General features: G+C 42.1%; 1 protein-coding gene across 5 annotated transcripts in view; it reads left to right on the forward strand.

Moving 5' to 3' along the window:
• FYN (FYN proto-oncogene, Src family tyrosine kinase) overlaps nucleotides 1–24207 on the forward strand; it is a 170163-nt gene that overhangs the window by 124002 nt on the left and 21954 nt on the right. For 3 of the 5 annotated variants that reach the window (XM_025198835.1, XM_025198837.1, XM_025198836.1), the window contains 7 exons: nucleotides 222–325; nucleotides 5790–5939; nucleotides 10412–10576; nucleotides 11010–11165; nucleotides 16208–16387; nucleotides 18194–18270; nucleotides 19115–19268. In XM_025198835.1, coding sequence (XP_025054620.1) covers nucleotides 222–325; nucleotides 5790–5939; nucleotides 10412–10576; nucleotides 11010–11165; nucleotides 16208–16387; nucleotides 18194–18270; nucleotides 19115–19268 — 986 coding nt within the window. The remainder of the gene's footprint in view (nucleotides 1–221; nucleotides 326–5789; nucleotides 5940–10411; nucleotides 10577–11009; nucleotides 11166–16207; nucleotides 16388–18193; nucleotides 18271–19114; nucleotides 19269–24207) is intronic. The other 2 variants (XM_006019470.3, XM_006019471.3) reach the window with 2 other exon arrangements.

Consider the following 24207-nt stretch of genomic DNA (forward strand, 5'->3'; position numbering starts at 1 on the left):
ATTCTCTGCCCCATTTCCTGTCCTGTCCCACAGATTGACTGCTCCTCAGAACTTCTGTGACAGCACCTTCAGAGGTTCCTTACTTCTGAAGAATGTGGATCAAAGCAAGACATGCTGAAGTGGCCCACAGTTAATTTAAATGATCTAGTTAGGAAAGTTGAGTGACCCTATTGATTACTCTGTCCAGCACTTTTCATACTTCCTCTGATATTTTTGTTAAGGTGGTACTTTGGCAAACTTGGTCGAAAAGATGCTGAGAGGCAGCTGTTGTCATTTGGAAACCCCAGAGGTACCTTCCTTATTCGGGAAAGTGAAACCACCAAAGGTAAGATGACCAAAGGTGTTATGATCATAAATGATACCTTTAGGAGGGAAGTTGTAGCCCATGATTGTGACAGGTCAATAAATGTCTCTTTCAATAAAACTATGGTGTAGAATGATGTCATGTAGTTAGATTGGGTATGCCAATGCATGCTTTTTTAATCACTGCAGCTCAGTTCAATGCAAATCATTATTTGTCACAAGCAGAATGCCCAAAGCCTAGTTCTTTGACCAGATGTAAGTAACAAAGGTATAGCAAGCTCTTTTAGGGCTGAGTGAGGAGGGGAGAGGTAGAACTACGCTGACCACTGGAGAGGAGGGGGAGGGAGGGGAAAGAGAGAGGAGTCTTACCAGCCCAGGCTTCCTCACTTGAGTGGCAGAAGTAACTGCTTCCACTATAACATCACTGGTTTGGGCTGCTACTGAAGAACAGGTAGCATCATGGGCTCCCCACAATGGCAAGGTTGTGCCTCCCATGGCAAAGCCTTCTGGTGGGGAGGGCATCATTCCACCCTCCTCGGTCTCCCAAGGTATACTATGAGCTGTCCAGCTCATATGAGGAGCAGCAGCAGAGTTGCCCCTAAATGCTAAAATTTGGTTACATGATGAACACAACCTTCAAAATATGTGCCAGATCTGCACATGGTGATTTGAGTCTGCAGACAAACTAAAGTGCTTGCTGTAAGCAATCTGAATTACCACTGACCCTTGCAGTGAGGTCTTGCACTGACCCTTGCAATGAAGTCTTATGATGATTCATATAACAACCATTTCTCTTTTGATTAAAGTCTGCAAGAAAAAGGAGCACTGTACGGTAATGAGTTGGCATTCTAAGTAGATGGATCTCAAGCTATTGATCTGACTTGGGAGACTAGAACCACTTACATTTCCCAGTCTACCCTCTTTTTATACAGTAAATCTTGCCTAATTTTCCACATGCAAATGTTTAGGTTGCCACTTATGTCAATTTATTTTTAATTCTGAAGATCCGTTATAATAGAAAGTCAATGGAAAGTCTATTGCTTCAAAAGAATAGTTTGTAACACTGCAGCTTCCCTGTAGGGTAGCTAGCAGCCTGGCATTCTCACCAGGGCCAAGGCATTGCCTTTAATAATTCAATATGGCTTTATTTGAAGATTGATTTCAGATGTTCAGTGGCATTGACTTCTCCTTTTTATGTGAGGAGTATGCCTTGAATCCACTCTGAGAGATTGAAAACTCAGCTGATATAAGCATGTTTGAACCTTGCAGGAGGTAGCTGCATGGATAGTTGTATATAACGCTATTTTTTAGCCCATTGTGACTTTGTTTTTTCAAGTGGTATTTTTTCAGAACTTCCACACCATTTCCCTTAGGTGAATCAGTTTTCTTTTGCTTTGTAGGAAAAAAAATAAAAAGAAGAGGTAAGCACATTAGGGATGTGCTTATAACAGCAGTCTCAATTTTTGTTTTTGCTTTCTGACCTCAGGATTTATATAATTACTGGACAAGTTTATATCCAGGCTCTTGTACAGGAAGTGTTATTTAAAATAATGATGCATGTCCTTGGTCAAGATTCTTCCTTTTCTGCTCTGAAAGTGAAAATATAGCAACCTTGCATTTCAGAGAAGAGAAAATAAAACAGCTGAGAGGATGGGGAAAAGTGTATTCTCTGTCACTTGATATTGTAACATCAGGATTTCCTAAAAACCTGCTGTAGCTTAGCTAACAGTTCTGAGCAGAAAGAAAAAAAAGCAGAAAAAAGTAACTGGACAGAATTCTGTAGCTTACAGTGGTCACTTCTTGTCTTAAAATCTGTGAATCGGTGAGGAACATGTTAAGTATTAAGCCTGATTATTTTAACAGTTAATATAACCCTTTTTGGTCAGGATTACCCTCTCTCCCACTTCCAAAGAAATAAATCAAATCCGTCTTTACATCTTTTCAAGCCTGATTCCCCAGATACTTCATCACCACTTGTCTATATGATCTTTCACCCCTTTCCAATCTCCACTCTTCCAACTACTGCTTATAATATGCCAACAGACTGTTTTTTTTTAAAGTTCATAAATATAGTTGTTTTGCATGCATCTCTGCATATTTATATTGACTAATGGTGCCATAATGAGCCTTGCAGATTACTGAACAGAAAAAGGAATCGCATCTCTTGCTTTTATCTAGTCATAGAACTAAAATTCAAGTCTTGCAATAGGATCTGAAGTCAGCAGGGCTTCACAAGGGGCCACCCACTCAGATCTGATTATTGGGCTGGAACCTAAGACTTGTTTACATTTTCCTGAAGAATTAATAATATTAGTCAGATAACCAGTGAGTGTGACTAAATTAAAAGCAGCTGTTGTGAGGGGTGCACAGCCCACAGATGCAGAGCTATCTAGGTAAAGGACTCCACCTGAAGAGTTCTTTGAATAGGACTGTGGTGTAAGGACATCAGTATGGAGGATGGGCCACAGACAAGTGCTCATTCCTACAAGCAAGAATTTCTGTGAAATTCTTACTGCAGAAAAGTAGCCCAGGACCTGGAGCATATATGCGTTCCAGGCCCCTGGCTAGAGAGCTACACAGGCCGATTCCTGGCACAGGAAAATAGCCCCCACTCTTTACACTCCTCTGAGCCAACCAGCCAACAGGGGGAGGAGGGTGTAGTGATCACCAGGTTCAGTAAAAACAGGCATATATGAATGAGAGGAACTAAACAAGGAACTTTATTATGGAGCAGTAGGCACCATCTCCAGACCCTTGGTTTTTCTCTATAATTAACAGCTAAAGGAGGCACCATCCCCTAATTCCAAAATCTTTTAAATTAGGAAGCATCTCTAAATTATAACTTCCATAACAGAGGGGGCACACTTTGCTCCAGCAAGGCTTAGGGAGCCTTGCTGCCATGACATGGCAGCCTGCCTCACCTCTCATTAGTCTGGGTCAGCCTAGAGCAGCCCGAGGTGAGGTGGCGGCATTCTGCCATGGCAGCAAGCCTCCATGAGCCTTGCCACCACAGCACAGTAGTCTGCCTCCGCCCGCAGTACTCTGGGCTGACCCAGAGCAGTAAGGGTGAGGCAGGGGCATCCTGCCACAGTGGAAACTCCTTCCAGGAGGCTTCTTGTCTCAGGAGAGTGCCACCCCTCCTGCCAACCAGATGACTGGTGGGAGAGGAAGGCCATTCTCCCACAGCAGGACCCCAATCCAGGAAGGATTTCCTATAAGAGAATTCTTTGCCCCCCGTCAGCTGATTTGCAGGAGGGGGGGACTTTTTCAGGACACCATCCTCACAGGGCTCTCTGACAGGGGTACACGGGCAGGCTGTCAGGGAAACAGTGCTCTCCCTCCTTGTTTTCTCCTTGGAGGGAAGAAGGAAGAGCAGGGGACTGTTGGATATCAGTTGTCTTCCACACTCAAGAGAGGTGTGCAGCTGTTCAGGTTGGATCAGGATGAGGGAGAACTGTCTTATAAGTATCCGATCTAGTTTCTTGCAGAAGAACTAGTTTTGTCCTGCGAGACATTCTCTCGAATGGCCATATGCTCTCTCTTTGTTCTCGGAGAAAGGCTTTTCTCCTGGCACAAATGTAATGCCTGTCCATGACCCCGGTTTGCCTCCAAAAAAGAAGTTCCTGACTTTGCAGCTTGGAGAGCTGGCACATATAAACCTCAAAACAACAAGCCCCTAAGTGTTCAATTTTTGTTCCAAGCTCACAGAAAGCTCTCTCTCCTCTTAGTGCATCTCCCTCCCTCATAAAACAAAATCAAAATCAAATATATAAATGCTGATAGTTTTTTTTAAGGTTGGCTCATTTCCTCATATTCAGGGATGAGCAATATTTGAGAGCTCTTCCAAGCTGGCTTAGAGTGTCTTGCTTACTGGAGCTCAAGTCTGTGGTAAACAGCTCACTGGGATCCTGTTACACTCCAATATGACCAAAGGAATTTTGAAATTTCATAAATCTGACTCTTTGCAACGGATGTCTCCAAGAAAGCCTGCAGAGACATTTTCCATGCGGCAAGTTGGTTGCATAGCTGTTTTTAGCGCTGTTTCACTCAAGGTAGTTCCAAGGGGCATCTTCACATGTGATCTGGGACGGGGCAGGGGGTGGCGGTATTAATTAGAGCGGCTTTTAGGAGCTCTCAGGAGCTGCTCTAATTACACTGCCTGTCGTGTCTCATGTATTCAGTGTCCCCTGCTTCAAAATTGCAGCAGGGACACTTTAACTAAAGCTCGTTCAATGAGCTTTAGTTAAAGCACCCCCACCGCCATTTTGAAGTGTAAGACACTGAATACACATGACGCTGAGGTTGCTGGAGCGTGCTAATTAGATTAATGGAGTCCACTCTGACACATTCTAATTCGAATGTATCGGAGCAGGTGTTGAGCACGTGTACAGTTGTGCCAATGTTGATTAAACCTGTCAGGTGATTTAAAAGGTACAGATAGTTTCCATACCCTGCCAGTCATCATTGTTTGACGGCAACCCTGTAGGCTGGAGTGACTGCTTCTGGTGTTTTGGGTTGTCTGAAACTATAGAAAAGGACAACTCACTAACTTATTTTTGTTTATTCTTATATAAAGTATTTGTCTGTGATAGCAGGGGACTGGACTTGATAACCCAGGAGGTCCCTTCTATGTTTGCTTCCTAATTGAGGACAAGTAGCTTAATAATAGTTTATCACAATAGGGTATTTTTGCAAGCTTGAATCAGTTATGCCTGGGAACCTACTCCTTTAAGCTTTGAATAAAGATGCCTCATACCAGGTTCCTTCAGTTTTGAAGTTAGTTGTCTGCTCAGAAAAGTGTTTCATGCAGTAATTACATTTCACTTTTGATACAAGAGAGGACCAATTTGAACATTTGCCTTTTACCATATCTAATGATTACAGCCTCGCCTTGGATTTGGAGAAAGAGATGTTCAATGAGCTGATGCAGGTTTGTGTTCCTGCCAAGTGTTAACGTTGCTTTGTTTTTTCTCTCGAAGATGGTTGTACTTCAGCAGTGAGCAAAGTGATTGCTGCATATAAAGTTTGTTTATTGATTGATTGTTAATGCTTCTGAAGCAATTGGGGATTCTTATGGACAAAGTGTAGTTATAAATCATTATCTCCAGTGGATGCCGTAAAAATCTTGACATTTGACATTTTGGCATTTACCTAAACCATAGTATTTGCAGTGTAACCTGACACTTACATGAGAAAGGAAGTTCAACAAATTTAAACAGTAAATGTTAAGGTGTGAATTCTCATTTACACTACAGCCCCTCACTCCAGCTGGAGCAGAGCAAAGTGTAAATGTGAGTCCACGTCCAAGATTGTAATTGTTGCTCACTGTAATTGTGTTGTACTTACCTGCTCTTATTTAAAGTACAGTAAATACTTGGTTTTCTAGGTACTATCTTTACTGTCTAATAACAGCTGACACTTAAAAACATTCCATTATCTAAGTGCTACTTACACATTATTTCCCCCGCCTCCCTTCTTTTGAACAGGTGCCTATTCCCTGTCCATTCGTGACTGGGATGATATGAAAGGAGACCACGTCAAACATTATAAGATTCGTAAACTTGACAATGGTGGATATTATATCACAACTAGGGCACAGTTTGAAACTCTTCAGCAGCTAGTTCAGCATTATTCAGGTAACTTTGCAGACAAATGTCCTATACTGTCAGCTATTGTAAAACAAAAATGTTTGCTGCTGAGCTCTTTTCTGTATGTGTTAAGATGTCATTTGAGCTATGCTTCTACTTCATTGCAATGCATTTGTATTATCCCTTTCCCATTGCAGTTATCAGTGGTTTTCTATGCCATTCATAGGGTACAAAGGCAGTGAAATAACTTGCTTATCTTTTTTTATGATTTTTCTTCATAAAATCCCCAAAGTGCTTTTGTGCAGTCATCTAAGCTACATACCTTATGAACTGCACAACTGTTGCACAGGGGCATGGGAGGGTTCTGGCAGTGGAATTTTCCTGATGATTCCTGCTGGGTGTATTGCATTTCAATCATTACTTTTTAAACACTCAGTACTTGTAATGGATATATCATGTTCTCTCAAAAGGAAGGATTTTGTAACTTCCTGAGTTTAAACTACAGACTAGCCCAAGTTGCTGAATTCATACCTGAGATAGTGACCAGCAACAAAACTCAGATTCATAACTGAGCTAATAGCCAGCTTCAAAATTCAGATAAGTATTTGGATTCAGAATCTCCCAGAGACCCCGACTGTCCTGATCTGACGTTTTGGTTTGGGCTGGTCTGTAGTGTGAACGCCTATTTCATCACCTGCTTTACTTTCTGATTGGGGTTAACTGGTGCCACTGCTGTACAAAATGCCATCCTATGCTGTTCTTCTTGTAGGAAAAAAACAATAAGGGCACAGTTTTCACAACTGCTCAGCTCTGGCCTAAAGCTGTTTCTGTTGAAAAAAGTGTTAAAAATCCTACTGACTGAGTAGAAGCCGAATTGGGTTAGCACTGAGCCCTTTGGAAAAGCATACCTTGGTGTTGTGCCTGTTGAGTGTACAGAACCTCCCTTTAGCCACAGAACAAGTAGCTCATGAACAGCTTTCATGCCTCAGGGCAGCTTTCCTTATGCTACCATTTCCTAAACTGCCAGCATGTCTCTGCTAATTAATCTTGTGGTGGCAGGATTTTGTGCTGTAGCTACCTTTTTCTCCAATGGAAACTGGACTGAAACCCCAAACTCCTTGTGGGTCATCTGACAAATGTTAGATAAGGACAGCTTTATGACATCACCTCCTTGGTAGGGTGAAAATCTCTAATGCATGCCCTGATATTATACCATGCTTTCAAACAGAGGTGGGAGGAGGGGAAAATAAATGCCTGCAGCTGCTTTCACTGAGTTTGTAACCGCTGATATTCACTACAACATTTGGCCATGACAAGATATTTATTCTTGTGAAGGGCCTGTACCCATTAATTGGTGCAAGGCACAAAGGTGATCAGTGTACTTGTCTAAATTACTCTGAGGGCTGTCTTACACTGCAAGATAAAGATGCGACTGCAGCTTGCACATGCATAGACATACCTGAACTACCTTTAAGCTAGCTGTTTGATTTGAGTACTGATCGTAGCAGGGCTGCAGTGGCCTGGGCTTCAGTATAGACTACACAAGTCTGCTTAGGAGGCTGGGTAAAACCCCAGGCTGCACTATGCCTAGAACCCAGGCTGCTATAGCCATAGTGCTATCAGTATCTGGGATAACTAGTTTAAAGCTAGCTTGGGTATGTCTCCACACATCAGTCACAGATTCATATTGCAGTGAATATTACAATATTCATATTGTACCCTTAATGGAGTTGTGTCCTACCATAATGCACTTCAGTCCAAAAGTATATAATCATTTCACATATTGCACAACCTTTGCATTTGACCTATTGATCACTAGTACTAACAAACAACAGACTAAATCCATAACATTGAAAGCACCCTGAGTTAATTTCACCATAAATATTGCATGAAACTGTTGAAGAAACTTTTAGAGAGAGTGCTATATTCAGGTAAAGGCTTTTGCCAAAACTACATCTTTAAGCAGACAGAATTGGTGAATATAACTTTTATGTGTTGGTACTACTATATTATAGCAGAGCATTGCCAGCAAAACAAGCAGTGATCATACTGCTTAGCATTGCCTAAGTATGTGTTATTTAAGACAGAGAGAAATGTTCTGACCTAAAATGTGAATTCACGTTTTTTGTACAGTATCTGGCTCAAATAGTCCCACTGAAGTGTATCTCGCAATGCTTTCTATATTATAAAATGTTAAAATGCCAATATCTAACTGGTTCAACAAAGTATAGATGGGGATTCTAGCATTCTTTCTGACATCCCACATTATTCCCTTGTGTAGTAATAAAATGGCATCTTTTCCTCTAGCCAGAAGTGCTTTGTGTTATCTTCTCAGCCTAGTTTCAAATTATATATGTAGCATCTACATTTTAAAGACCTAAGAAACTGAACAAATTCACTATTAAAAGATGGGTGTGCCTTTCAGCAGGTTCTCTGTAAAACAAAAAATGCATTGTTAGAATAATCCCTATTTCACCTTTTTATAATGATAACAGATTATTTGAAACATTCACAGTTCAACAATCTTTCACAAAATAGATTTTAAGATATAATCTTTGTGGGATCTTTCTTGTATAACCACTATTTTCTTTATGCCATATTCCTGCCCTGATGTCTCTTAAATATCTGACTTTTTGTTTTCCTACATCTGATGAGCTTTTCTACCTGGAAGAGTTGTTATAATCTATCCTTCAAGTGATTTTATGCTAAATAAAGCCAAATGTTGTCTAGAACAGTGGTTCTCAACCTTTTTTTAGATGCAAGATACCCCTCAGAAAATGCCAACTCTTAGTTTTCACTTGGTTTTTGACTACAGAAAAATACCAGAGCAATTCTTCTGTTACAAAGAACTCAAACCACTACAGGTCAGAATGATTTCAACATTATGGATTCCTATTCAAAATCTTTGGGTTTATCATGTGTATCACATTCACGTACTTAACAGTGCTAACATTGCACGGCACCCCATGACACCCTTCAAAGGATCTCAAGGCCCAACGTGCTGCAGCAACTTGGTTGAGAATCACTGGTCTAGAATCTCAGGGCTAAGGTGTTTCATCTCCTCTACATTATATTATCTTGATTTTTGTGAGTGAACAAGCCAGCCTAAAGGTATTAAAATAAAACCAGCTATTATCCAGCATTGCCTGAAGCCAGATAGACATTTCAGGAACAGTACACTGAAAGCTTCAGTCCTTTTCACCATTTCTCTAGCATTAGGCCTAGAGCATCACTCACAGACAAGTTAGTCAGATCTGTTCCTACACATTTAGTTCCTTCGGCACCAGAACTGATGGATTCTTCTTCCAGTTAAAAGAAAGCAAAAGACCAGAATGTCCCTAAATTTCAGGTTGCCGCCATCCAAACTTTTGTGAGCATTTCAAAATATTATCTAGAGAACATTCATTAAGTAGCTGAATCCTGGCCTTTCCAGCACAGATGTCTTCATGTCCTGAGTCCTGTTTTCTGCTTTACAGTCCTTGGAGATCTGCTAGTTTCCCCTGCTAGAAAACCAGTTCAGGTTCCCAGAGAGAGTGAATGAGTTCCCACTGCCCTAGGATATATCAATTTAGGAACTAGAGCTCTGTTTTTCAATAGATTCAGCCTTTCCCTTGTCATTTTGGTGCACACACCTGACTAGAGGGAAATGTGAAAGAGAATGGAAAGCTTGGTTTAATATTTAAATTGTAAGAGTAGTCTTCCACCAACAGCCCAGTGCTGTTGCCTCCATTTAATGTAAAAGTATTCTGAGCATAGAGCGAGTCTGCTGTGTGAAGTACTGTTTATCTGTCCATTAGTTCATATGTTATTATTTATTATAACAATGATAGGATAGGGAGTTCTAAAATTACATCACTTGTAGTCATTCGGGCCTCAATCTAGTCTGTGGTTAATCAGCCATCTGTGAATCTCACAATGGATGAGTAGAGTAATCCAACCAAAGAGGTGTAGAGCTGAGTACAAAGCAAACCACCTAAATTCAGAATTCAGACAGGATGCCAAAAACCTTTCACATGATAATATGCCAAAAAATGCCTGCCAATTTTTTGTCATTTTGCAGTTTCCAAAAAACGTGGAAAGTTTTAAAGAAATTTCTTTGTAGTTGTAGTTGACAGGAAGTTTATAAATAATCCAGATTGTGGTTTACCGGTGATTCTTAAATAAATAAGTAGGTAAATAAATAAATAAATGTCTTGATTTATACTGCACCAATTAATGAATGTACTTTAGTGCAGCATAAGGAGAATAGAAATCCTGGCTACTATAACAGTGCAGCCACCTCAGTGAGAGAACAATTGACAAGCACCTTCAGTTTGAGGGTAAAAAGAAAAAAGCATTTCCTGTTCTGTCTCAAGTGAATGTTTCAGTGTTCAGTTTCTACTCTTCTCAGAGGCTTTGTGGTATGCGACTAACAACTGTGGTGAGCAGCATTGTTTTTATGCTTACTGTTTTTGTTCCATGTGTCACACTCTTTTTTCTTTCCTCTTCTTTGCTGTCGCCTCCACTTCTGGCTCCATCAGAGAGAGCTGCAGGCCTTTGCTGCCGCTTAGTAGTTCCCTGTCATAAAGGAATGCCAAGGCTTACTGATCTGTCAGTCAAAACCAAAGATGTCTGGGAAATTCCACGAGAATCCCTACAGTTGATCAAGAGACTGGGAAATGGGCAGTTTGGGGAAGTATGGATGGGTATGGAGTGAAACCATTATTCTAAAATAGCAGCCCATGTGGGTATTACAAGGTGGAAGGTGAAACTAAAACTGTTATGTAGCCAACAAAATAAAAGCTTAGAATTATTAGGGGAAATGATTTTGATGCCATGTTTCTAACTGAAATTCTTTTATTTCAAACATCTGATACAATTTATGGCAAAAGAAAACTGATCCTTTCTACCCTTTTCATCAGGTTTCAGTTTTGACAAATTACCCCAGCCTTAATAATAAATCAAGGCCTCACATTCTAATCTGGTAATTAGACAAAGGGTCCTTCACCAAGCTGGCATAAACTCCCTATCTTCAGTGTCCAAATATGCAGCGCTGAAGAATAAATCACCTTCCATCTTTTTTGATGCATGCGTATTCTTTGATTATAAGTATGTTTTTATTAATTTCCTCTCCTATAGAGAAAGCTGATGGTTTGTGTTTTAACTTAACTGTGATTGCTTCGAATCATACTCCACAAACTGTCGGATTGGCTAAAGATGCATGGGAAGTTGCACGCGATTCATTATTTCTGGAACAGAAGCTTGGTCAGGGGTGTTTCGCAGAAGTATGGCGTGGTAAGGCAGAGAATATATTTTGTTTTGGATGGATCTTTTTAAGGCCATCTTGAAAGACATATACCTTTTGAATAGAGATCATTAAACCAGCCAGAATGGCCTGAATAATCAGAACCTGTGTCTGGTGGAGTCAGGCCACCCACTGACAAAGTTGGGATGTCTTCTTCCATTTGTACCTACTACTATGAGGGATCATTGCTTTAAATGTTACTGTTGCATTATATTTACTCCTATGACTAAATAACAAATACAGCTAAGTAAGGACATTAAAATAAGTCCTCGTACAGACATTCAGTTTCTCCTAGGACAGTCACTGCTCTCTTTGGAAGAATCATGAGTGTAAAGATGTTTAGCTTTTTTCTTCTAAAGTAAAAATGGCCACTGCAGGAAAAAATAACCTAGAGAATGGATGTCTGTACATGCTGTAAAACGCACATGTAAAGCAAGTTGACTGAACATACTTTAGTTGATGATCAATCCTGCCAACACAAATGTGTCATTTTCTTTATTCATAGAAGTCCTTATAGGAACAGGCCCAAAAACAGCTGCTTTATGGGAAAGTTAATATTGTCAGGATAGCATTCCTAGCACTCACTTTGCCAGGGTAATATGAAATGTATATCCCACAAGCAAAACTTGAGTAAACCAATATAGAGACTGAGAGAACAAAGCCATGACCTTAATAGTTGGGCCACCCATTGAGACTAGTGAATTCTTGCAAGTTGTAAATCCACCATGATTGCTTCTGTTATCCTCCATTCTATTTACTAATCCCCTCCACAGTGGTCTTCAGGTTTTACTGACTCTAAAATATTAACTAAAAATATACACATTTAATTTTAATCTTAACATTACCAAACTACACTATATTGTCCCCACCCTGGCAGCAGGCAGCCTCCGGGGGGCAGGGAGCAATGTCCCAGCCCTGGCCAGGAAACAGCTGTCTCCTGGCCCGGTGCTCCCTGCCAGCCCCTGGGCTAACACCCAGGGGGAGCCTAGAGCTCCCCCAGGTGAAGGCAGGGGCCCATTGGAGGGCCACAGGAAGTGTGAGCACTTTGCTGCTAGGAGTAGCAAATCTGCTCCCATGCCCCTACATCTGTAGATGGTTGCCTGGGAGTGTTTACCCGCAAGTAGTTTACTTGCAAGTAAACTGATCCCAGATCAAATGCATGTGTACGCACACCCAGTTACACTATCATATTAAAATCAGTAAAAAATATTTTGGCATGTTAAGATATCATCACTGTTGGCATTTTCTTTTCCTAAGAATCATGGGCCAATTGAACCCTGTTTGGTCTGGTTATTTTGTGCTACTCCAGTGATATAAACCAGCTGGTTACAGTGAGTTTTTGCAGCTGCTTTACATTACTTGTGTAGTGCAAGCCAGGCAGATTGCATACCTGTGAATCTGATTCTTTGTTTAAATGCTTTAAGTAACATATCAAAATACCATTGGCATTCTCTAAAGAAAACTGCCTTTATTTTACATTAATGTCCACAGGAACTTGTGAATTTTCCTATTATTTTTAGGCTTAGATTGATGTACAGGGACTCAAGCTACTTCTCAGTGGATGGCTCTGAACACCTTTAATTTAAATGGTTAGAATCAATTATAATAGCAAATACATTAAAACTGTCACAAATGCAAGAAATAAAATCCCATAGCAGCTAACAAAAAGAAAGCATTAAACCAAATGGAAAACTAACCAAGAAAAAGCATACAGCAGTTGTAATAATGAGATGACCTGTAATAAAAATTTGACATATACAAAGGAATAAAAATTAGAGCAAGTCAGATACTCAAAATATTGTTCAATAGATGTTGATCTTACTCAATAGTAATAGTCTTTAAATAAATCTCAACTACCTATAGACAAAATATGTATCTTAAGAAGATTCCAGCAATGAAAATTATAGTTAGTGATTGTTTCTGCAGCAGACAAAAAGGCCAGATGATAGCAAGAAGAAATGATCATTGTTTCCTTAAAAAAATTAATGAAATGATGTAGGATGTTAAATAACCTCTCTATTCGTATTTTAAAAACATGTAGAAATTTTAAAACGTATTTTAAAATAGGTTCACTAAAAGAGTGCACTTGGATCATGCTGATAGGAGGAGTCCTGGGATTTTCCAGAAAGCGAGAATGAGTAGCTAACATATGATTCATCTTGTAAAATCATGATATAGAAGCCTAGCTACAGTTCTGTCAGTGGTAGAAATTCCATTGACTTCTACAGGGTCAGGCTTTCACCTCTGATTTACCTGTCTGTGGCATTTAAAAGCCTGCTGCTGTTCAGTAAAGTGGTTCTCTGTAAATGGCACAGTGTGGTTCTGTCTGTTTCTCAGTGACCTAATATAAAACGCATTCATGTTTACATGTTAAAACCTTTCCCTGGCAGCTCGTCCCAAACAGAGAATATCAAGCTGTCTTCTTTCCCGCCTGAACATCACTGCCACTACTCCTATCTGAGGCACATTAGCAGTGTCACTGAGGGGCAGCTGTGAGACCACACCACTGAACCAGGATTGCTGGTGATCAAAACGTGTCCCCTCCCCCAACAACCTTTTTGTTTTCTCTGTTTACAAACTGCCAATAACCAAGCCTTACTTGTTAAGTTCACTGCAGCTGTTCTGATGCTGGTAGAACCTCCTAGCCTTCAGTATGGGCAAAATTCATCTCTGGCAGAGGGCCAGCACAAGGCTTATGCACCATTTAAGTCCTACAGTACTTATGCTCTAGTTTAAAGGTTTAATTAAGATTTAAGTAGCATATAGGCTTTTAGCCAGTACCATAACTAGAGGGGGACAAGCAGGGCATCAGCCCCAGGCACTGACTTAAAGAGGGCACTAGGATGGCCCCATCCTGCCAGATGTCTTTGCCACAACTAGAGCAGCTTGGCAATAGGAGCCAGGTGGGCACAGCCCCACGCCCCCATAGTGTACCTGTGTGGATGAGGGGGTGAGCACAGTAAGTAGAGACTCACTGTGCTCACCCCCTCGCTTCCCCCAGGAGGCTTTGCTGTGGGAGATGCAGTCCTGCACCCAAAAGGGTATCTTGGGGGGTGGGGTGGGGTGGGGTGGGGTGGTAGGAGGAGTGAACAGGACACAAGGAAAAGCCTCATCACCAGACTGTTGCACCAGTGTTTAGCAAACCTGTCCCTTAACTGCAGCATCCTAAGCCCACACTGCCACATCAGGAGCTACAGCCATAGCAGCTGTCTCCCAAGTGCAGAGAGCAGGGGCAGGTAGGAGTCTCTTTCCCCTCCCCTGCTCCCCAGTGGTCAGCATAATATTCCCCCTGCCACCACCTCTGCCCCAGGCACTGAAAGTTCTTGCTATGCCTCTGCCTTCAGCTTCCCTTCCCTGCCCCTTCCTACACACATGCACACACGCAACTTTCAGTTAATGCAACTGACTGCCCAAATCATTTGGTATTGTTTTACCACTTAACTAAACAGCAGCAGCTCTATAAGCAGATCAAACTTTATATGAACTCACTGAGACACAGTGAGCGTGGAATCTCACGGTGTCCTTTTCATGGTCTGTCCTCAGCGCAGAACCAACGTGGAAAGCCTGAACTGCTTATTCATGCATTTAAAAGAAGAAAAAAGCAAAAAGCATTTGTTTCCCTCCACCCCCTTGCATCTCCTCTCCTCATAAATACAAGGATCACTATGATCACTGTGTAGCAGACTAGCTTTTGTTGATATCCATTTCTGACAGTGCTGGCTGTAATAAACTGCTGCGGTGATTTAGTAAACTAACCAGTGGAACAGATCAGGAATCAGGTGACCTATTCCAGATTTATCAGAAAATGCCACTTCAGCAAACTCCATATGTTTCACAGAAACATCAGATTTGATAAAATGTCATCTGGTTTCTTGCCAGATCCCTGGCTTGGGCTGATGGGTTGTTTGGACTTCCAGGAATCACAACTTCAGGGCAGCCCTGCCATGCCAACAGCTCAGCAGTTAGGGGCACATTAGCTGTGTTTCCAGAGTGCAAGAGTTCGTTTCACTGTTGGTGTTCAGTGCACAGGCAGCCTTGACATTTACAAGAATTATGATCATTTCACACAGTAGCTGCTAACAGTCTTGGGAGCACACCTCCCTTTAGAAATGTTATGTATTGGCATTTCCAAAATATTAAAACAAAAAATTCAGAATTCCCATTTTGTGGGATGTTTTAGAATATATGGTTTATTCTGAATCAGAACAAAAATTTCAAAATGTTGAAATCCAGTGAACCAGAAATTCTTAGTTTTGTCCTGCTCTACCAAGCACAACAATGCTTTGGGTTGTCTTAACATCACTGATGCAAGCTCATAATCAGGAAATTATACCAATATTAATTTCAACATCATGCACTCCATCAGGGACTCCTTACTCAGACAATATTTCCTCTGATGTCAGTGGAAGATTTTTCTGTATAAGGAGAGGGAAATGAATCCCTGTCTTGATAATCGAGATGAAAAATTATTGCATCTTTGATGGAAGAGGACTACAACAATAGGAATAAAAAATGAAAAGGCATTATAGAAATAATAGTAGTACCCATATTTTCTCATATACCATACACCCCCAAATAAGACAAACATCTTGTTTTTGGACAGCACAGTGTAGAAAAAATATTTTTCCAGACTTGTGGCCTAGAGATGGCTTTCTCATGAAGACACTATGCTAAAAGGTGTCTGCCAGCTTCTTTGTCCATACCAGGAAGCAGGAAGGGGTACGGTCCATTGTTAGCCCTTTCACAGCTGTTCCCATATTTGTACTACTTTTTTGGAAAGTTTTTCATGGGTGTATGCACTACTATGGTGGATGCCATCTCAATAGAGGTGAAGAATAAAATTAGCTTCCTCACTTAAGATGCCCAACCCCAGTTTGGAAGGACTGATTATGGGGGGAAAGGAACATGTGGTATATGAGTAAATACGGTAGAAATATCTGTGTAAATTACCTTATGCTTAAGTTAGGTGTGAGTTTTCTTCTCTCTTCCAGACAGGCAAGTGTTTTATTTGACCAAATCTATGTGATTATAGGTACATGGAATGGAAATACTAAAGTGGCAATAAAGACTTTGAAGCCTGGCACAATGTCCCCAGAATCATTCCTAGAGGAAGCTCAAATCATGAAGAAACTAAAGCATGACAAGCTAGTGCAGCTTTATGCTGTGGTGTCTGAAGAACCCATCTATATTGTCACGGAGTACATGAGTAAAGGTAAAGTAATGCATTTTACATGAGTCTTTCCTTAGTAATATGACTTCTTAGTTATGTTCAAGAATTTTGGCTGCATCCGTGAAGGACTTTGTGTGTGTGTGTGTGTGTGTGTGTGTGTGTGTGTGTGTGTGTGACATAAACAGGCAAAAAGTATTGACCCAGACCTGAATTGGGCCCTTACAACTTTAAAAAACAAACTTATAGTACAAAATAGGGACAATATGACATACTGGATGCCTAGGTACTACTTAAGTGTAATAGGTTAACTGGCCTCTTTACTTCTTCAACAACAGGATGTTCAGATTTTTTGACATGGAACTGTATCAAATATTGCTTCAGGAAATTCTGTCTTTTCCTGGCATATGACATTTACTTGTCAAGCTAAGATTTTTGTTTTCCTTTGGCAACGCTGAGCCTAACAGGACACAAATTGCCCTCAAAGGTTGGCTTATTTTTCAGTCTGTTTAAATATTACGGATGATTTGCACACACATTTTTGTTTTAGCTACTTAACTATGTTAACAATGCAGAAAAATGAGAAAAGAAAAAACTTTCTGGTTCTCCAATCTCAGCCGCAACAGTTGAGAGTAGAGCAAAAATTACATTTCATTTTGGAAAAGTAAATGAACCAAACACAAGTCCTGAAAGGGCAATTTCTTTCCAGTGCAGAATCCTTTAAAAAAATCTGAGTACATTTCTGAAGTCTATTTGGAGTTGGTTTTTATTTTCCTGGCAGGTGTCCTTCCCTCTCTCTGCTCAGAGGCATCCAAGCATTGAGTAACTTGCACTTGGTGGTGAAAGTCTCTGAGTGTTGAGCATAAGCTCTTCTTGAAAACTTCCTCTTTTTCAGAAATGTTTCTGAAAGCAGCCATTTACTTTGGCTCATTTTGCCTGGATCTTTTGGTTCAGGTCTTGAGGCTGAAGATTTATCAAGGGAGGGAACTCCATTTATTCATTAAATCAGTTTTTTTACTGAAGTAATATTAAACACAGGAGACTGCTTCCCACCCTTTTATTAAGGGTCAGCAGGGAGGGAGAGCTCCTCCCCTAAAAAAATATAGGGAGCACTCACCTTTGGGTAAGCAGCAGACACAAGACTCCCCCTCCTTGCTTGGGCAGTGAGCTCCCCCTCTTCTTTCGGTCTACTTCAGCCAGTCATTCTCTGCTCAATCCCTGCTTCATCTTCAGCAAGTCCATAATACAGTCTTTTAAGCAGAAAGCTTAATGTAATGTTTTATTACATATTACTTAAAGGAGATGGACTATTGATTTCTACCCCCTGAGGAAAATCAGCCTCTGTAAGTGCTGGCTCTATGGACCAGTTGGGCTCCAGACTGACTTTTTCTCTTGAAATAGGCTGAGCTATCAGATCTGAGACTTTCCAAGCTTTGCATGCCTTGGATTTGTGTCAGTGCTTTCAGCTCAGTCAGATCTTTAGAGAGCAGGAGATATGTTGTTTCTAAGAACATTGGCACACACCCCAAAAGTTAGAAATAGATATTTTGACAGTAACATTAAGGAAAATTAGAAGCAACTGTATTCCTTTTCCTAAGAGCTTTCTTTAGTTTAGCTGTATAATCTTTCACAAACACATGTGAGAATAAAGAGAAACAGTAACAGCATTTAATCAGAATATTGTTTTATTTAATGTTTATCTGTGGAGGGAGGTACCCTATTTTTTAAGTATTCCAATTATCTGATATTATAGCAGTTGAGCCAAAACTATTGCTGTCTTAAATATTGAGATTTAAACTGGGTCTCTATTAATAGCATTGTTCCATTAAAGTGTTAACTTTGCATTTGCAGGGAGTTTGCTAGATTTCTTAAAAGACGGGGAAGGAAGAGCCTTGAAATTACCGAATTTAGTGGACATGGCAGCACAGGTATGTCTTCAGCATAGTATGCACTTTGTTACATATGTTTTCCATCACCTGCAGCATGCTTATAGGCTCGGTAGTGCTACGGTGGTTAGCACCACAGATGAAAGGGACTTGGGGGTCATGGTTGACCACAAGATGAACATGAGCCTTCAGTGTGATGCTGTGGCTAGCAAAGCGAGCAAAACGCTGGCTTGCTTCCATAGATGCTTCTCAAGCAAATCCCGGGACATCATTCTCCCGCTGTACTTGGCCTTGGTGAGGCCACAGCTGGAGTACTGCATCCAGTTTTGGGCTCCACAATTCAAAAAGGGTGTGGAGAAGCTTGAGAGGGTGCAGAGGAGAGCCACGCTCATGATCAGAGGTCAGGAAAACAGACTCTATGATGAGAGGCTGAGAGCCATGGGACTCTTCAGCCTGGAAAAGTGCAGGCTCAGGGGTGATCTGGTGGCCACCTATAAGTTTATCAGGGGTGCTCATCAGTATTTGGGGGAACGTTTGTTCACCAGAGCTCCCCAAGGGATGACAAGATCAAACGGTCACAAACTCCACTGTGACCAATTCAGGCTGGACATAAGAAAGAGAATTTCTTTACTGTCCAAGCCCCCAAGGTTTGGAATAGACTGCCACTGGAGGCAGTTCAAGCACCTACTTTGAACACCTCCAAGACACATTTGGATGCTTATCTTGCTGGAATCCTATGATCCCTGCTGACTTCCTGGCCCTGGTACAGGGGGCTGGACTCGATGATCCTCCAGGGTCCCTTCCAGCCCAAATGTCTATGAAATCTATGAAATCACATTTATATAAGACTTTAACTCATGCCTATTGTTTGTTGTGCTTCCAACAGGTTGCTGCAGGAATGGCTTATATTGAACGAATGAATTATATACACAGAGACCTGCGATCTGCAAATATCCTAGTGGGAAATGGTCTAATATGCAAGATTGCTGACTTTGGATTAGCAAGGTTGATTGAAGACAATGAATATACTGCAAGACAAGGTAGGAACAACACTAAACATCTTCTTTCCTGTGTTTTTTTCAAACAATTGGAAAAAAATATTCTGGCATATCAATAGGTTGCTTCAAGCTTAGCCACGCTTAGTTCGTAGTCCTGGAAGAGGCTGGGAGCCTTTATGAAACATGACAAAAGACCACCGAAGAGAGGGAAAGTGTCACTGCTTAACTGCAATCCCTCTGCCTAATTCAGACCCCTCTTCAACTGGAAAGATAATGGCTTCTATACCCTTAAGGGTTTGAGTGTGTTAGGTGAGCGTGAAAATGGTATCCGCATAGTGCCATTACAGAGTTGTCACCCAACATCATCTTCACAGGAAAGACTAATAAAACTAAACATGGAATAACTAAAAAATCCCTAGGCAATGTCTTTTTCCCTATATACGCTAAATATTGCTGCGCCATGCTTATTTTTCTTTGCCCCCAAATGCCTTTAGAGCACGAATGTCCAACTTTGAAGCCCCCAAGGCTGCACAGAGGCCGTACAAATTGGGCCACAGGCCACCAGCCACATGGACACTCTCTCTCCATCCCCCACTATGCATGCTTCAACCTCTCTGCATTTCATGGGTGCAAGTTCCCCCTTTCCTCCCACAGCCCCCGCAACATGCAGGCATGCATCGTGACCAGGGTTCCTGGTTTTCTGTTTGCTTAGGAAAAATGTGGAATTTCTCCTTTAAAGGGGAAAAACATGAGAAACAGTGGGTTTCCCTTTGCAGGCTGGCAGAACTGCAGCCTGCAAGGGGCTGCTTCAGGCTAGGCAGGAGTGGGATGCAGGGGGCACCATGTGTATGTGTGTATGTACACATGCATGTGGCAGCAGGCAGGATGATGGAGAGCAGCTCCCTTCAGGTAAGTCTGTCAGGGTGAGGGGACACAGGCAATGCATGGGGTAGGGGCAGGAGGACACAGGTGCCGTGGCAGGAGAGCACAGGAGACATGGTGGGGGGGGTTAGGGGAAATCGCATGCTGCCCCAGATATCTGTGCCCACAGTAGGGAATGGGACGTGGGGCTGCTGCCACACCCGACCAGCTGGCGGCCCGTGCCCCCACACCAGACCAGCTCTGAGCAGGAGCCACCTCCATGGCCCAGTGGGCAGGAACCAGCGCAAGAAGGAGCACCTTGCCACTGTGGCCACTAAGGTGAGGTGCCTCCTGCCTGCCCTGCAGCAGCAGGGGCTGCAACTCCATGCTGCCGCTGCTGTCACTACCACACCTCATGTTGGCAGCCATGACATGACACCCCCTCTTTGTATTTGGTAATCCTTTACTAGTTGTGTTTCATGGCACTCCCTCCAATGCTGGGTCCTGCCCACTTGGCCATAGAGGCGGCTCCTGCCCAGAGCTGGTCCAGCCCAGCTGCAGCCCTGTACCCCACTATGGGCATGGAAATCTGGGAGGGCACGTCCCCAGCCCTGATGCATCATCTATGCCCCGACTTCCTCACACACACACCCTATTCCCCACCCCCCCACCCCCTTCCTTGCACACTGGGGAGTTGGGGATGGGCGACAGCGGATCAGGAGTGAGGGGCACTGGCAGGGCCAGGGGACTGTGGGTCAGGAGTAAGGGGCACTAGCAGAGCCAGGGAGCTGTGGCTTGGGAGTGAGGTGTACCAACAGGACCAGGGGCCTGAGAGTCAAGAGTGAGGGGGATCAGCAGGGTTGGGGGGGCAGGGGACTGTGCATTAGGAGTGAGGGGCAGGGGCAGACCACCGGCATATCAAGGCTGCTCAGCGCCAGAAACAGCAGGGGGGAGGGGACAGCTACAGATGGAGTCGTGTTCTGGTGGGTGAAGGGGGGAGGGGAGCTTTGATTTTTCCATGATAAAAAATCACAAACACCAAAATATATAGATATTTAGAGCTTATTTTATTATAATGATTGAGGCACTGGTAGACTTCCAAATTGCTCTGAAATTGTACATATATCAATAATACATTGTGTTTAACTGATGCCTATATATATGCAGTGGTGTTCCATTTTAATCGCACTAAAACGTGGATTTGGAGGGTTTTAATCAGAGAATTTGGGAGTTTTTTATCAGAGAATTCGGCATTTTTAAACAGGCAAAACTAGGATCCCTGGTCATGACTGTCTCCAGCCCCTCACCCCCACTGCAATGTCCACCCTCACAAGCATTTGTGTCACGTGGGTATGATCCCCCATGTGCAGCCCTGCCTTTATTCAAGTATTCAGTCACTGATGAGAAAAATATTTCCTATTGGTATTTTTCCAATCTGAAAGCCATTTTCCATTGCCACACAGATTGCTGGGTGTGATCCACCTCTGCTATGCAATACCCTTTTAGATAAGTTGTTATGGCGATCTTTTTTAAGAGAGAAAAGTGCGTGTGTTCAGACTGAGCCATGACACATACTCTTTGTATTTGGTAATCCTTTACTAGTCATGTTTCATTTTTCAGGTGTTAGTCCAAGTTTGCAAAGTCACAAGATACAAAGTTGTTCATTCATTGGCAGTCAGTGTGGTAGTGTTTGCTCAATAAGTAGCAATAAATATCACTCCACCTGCATTTAAGTTGCAATAACCCATAGGCCTTTTGTTAAACCATAGTTTATGCCATCAAAGAGCCCATATTACTCTTTGCTGTTACGAGGTTTGATCTTAACCACAGGGCCCTGTTTTAGTTGGGATTCTGGCTGTATTTTAACAAAGAGTTAACATTTTCTGTTATACTCAAGCAGTCACAGAATGAACCAGAAAGTTTGTATTTCAGTGAGAGCAAAAGCTGTCACACCATTCGTGTCCCTATGAATTCCTGTCAGCAGTGCTTACCGGCAGAGATATGGCACGTTCTACATTTCACATTAGTGGGCAGCCTGCCCTCAGTTCCTTACTTAATGTTCTGATGTATTTGAGAAAGTTATGAGTGATGTCTTTACAGGGAGGGCCTAGTAGTCCTGTCTGGGCCCTTAAAGCATCTGTGATAAGTACAAAATGCAGAGAGTTAACTAGTATTGATTTGAGTTTGAGGGCTAGAGTCACTTGATGCATTCAGAAATGTCAGATTTATGGCACATCTCCAAAGCAACAGCAGAGGCTGTGCATTCTGGTACACAGGGTGTGCTCCTGCTTACCTTTTGCCTGTGTGAAGAGAGAAAGTTGTGCTGGAGAAAAGACAGCTGTGTTTAGCCCATAAAACAGTATAGAAAAAACCACAGTAGGGGAAAAAAATGATTCTCTCCATGTTTTTTTTCACTGCCACTTTCTCTGTTCTCCTTGGAAAGCCCTCAGTGTATATTTTGACACAACTGATTATTTGTTTTAGTAGACAAGTATGTGACCTGTCTCTGGCAATATTTTCTTCTGAGCTCAGAATTCATAAGAAATCCTTGGACGCTGAATTTCCTTTCTGCCTTATATCTCTTAGAAGAGTTTAGCTTTTGTTATGTGTAAGGAATCCTTGGAAACCCCAGTAGTATAACTAGGGGTGGACAAACCCTGGCTGCAAACTTAGGGGGGATACCAGAGTCACTCCCACCCCACCCTCCTGGGGAGTCTGCACCCCAGCAACAGAAGCAGCCCTACAGCATTGCTCTTGCAGCAGCACCAGCTGGGTACCAGGACACTGTGCTGCTACTTTAAGAGCAACAGCTGGGGCAGGCAAACCCATGCAGCAGTAGTTGTAGCAGCAGCCACCTTCAGGAACTGTTTTCGAGTCCCCAGCATAGGCAGTCCTCGACTTACAACGTTTCGAGTTACAACATTTCGCACTTACAACGTTTATAAATTGACACCCTGTTTCAACTTTGACGTCAGTTTCGACTTTACAACGCTTGATCCGCCATGCCACTTTACAACGCCATGCCAGCAAATAAGTTTGCTGCAACGCTCATGGAGAACATCTGTCCAAGCTGCCTTGGACACTTTCTTTAAGAAAGCAGACAAGACGACAGAAAAACTTGTAGCCAAGACTCCTGAGAAGACTTCAGCCAAGATCCCTTCAAAAAGTCCAACCAAGAGCCTTTCAAAAAGTCCAGCAAAGTCACCTTAAAGAAGTCCTTCCAAATCAGTATGATTGCTATTTACAATATAAATACATTAATGTAGCTAAATTACTCATCTATAATTGATCGAGTACAAAATTCTGGGGTATTTTTAATGAAAATGGGGTATTGGGCCTTGGTTTGGGAGCCAATCTCCCATTTATAACATTGTTTCTTATGAGAAAATTGGTTCCGAGTTGTTTTCAGGAACCAATTGTGTCGTAAGTCCAAGGACTGCCTATATAAATAAGACTCCTGGGCTAAGTACAAATGGCCAAAAAGCCCATGAACTATCACTCTAATCCTCCAAAGGGATGCAGCTGCAGATTGCTTTGTTTATCTAGCCAGCTGCAGCCTCTGTGGCAAGTCTGAGACAGGAGCAAAAGACTGAAGGGGAACGTGGGATTTTCCCATGCTGCAAGTGGAGCTGCAGACTAGTAGTTCCTGTTGGAGAAAGGAAGTGCTGGGCCATGTGAAATCTGAAGATTCAAGTGGCTTAGGTCACCCTCTCCTCTTCAGTCTTCTTTCAGAGAACTAAGGTTGTTGGTTCTGTTGACTTCTGGGAGGAGGAGAGATTTCCTCCCACTGCCCCCAAAAGTGTCACTCTTGTATCCATTTAAATAGCTTGAAAGGAAACAGATGGAACTGATATAAGCCCCGGCAGTTTGGAGTGTGGGATTCGTGGTCCAATATGAATCTCTCTCAGCCTGGTGGTAGCATTTTATTGACCGTTTATTTTTCTTTTTGATTTCAGCAAAGAGCCCCAGCTGCTTGTGATTTTGCAAGATAAATAGGCAGTGGTTAGTAACCTGCATCCACTATTTCCCAGCAATCATCAGGAAGGAAACAGATGGTCACACCCCATTTGATTTAAAGGGTGCAACTAGGAACAATGTCATACCCTTGAATGAAAGTCAG

This window comes from Alligator sinensis, unplaced genomic scaffold (genome assembly GCF_000455745.1).
Source record: "Alligator sinensis unplaced genomic scaffold, ASM45574v1 scaffold737_1, whole genome shotgun sequence".
In the NCBI taxonomy this organism is placed as follows: Eukaryota; Metazoa; Chordata; order Crocodylia; family Alligatoridae; genus Alligator; species Alligator sinensis.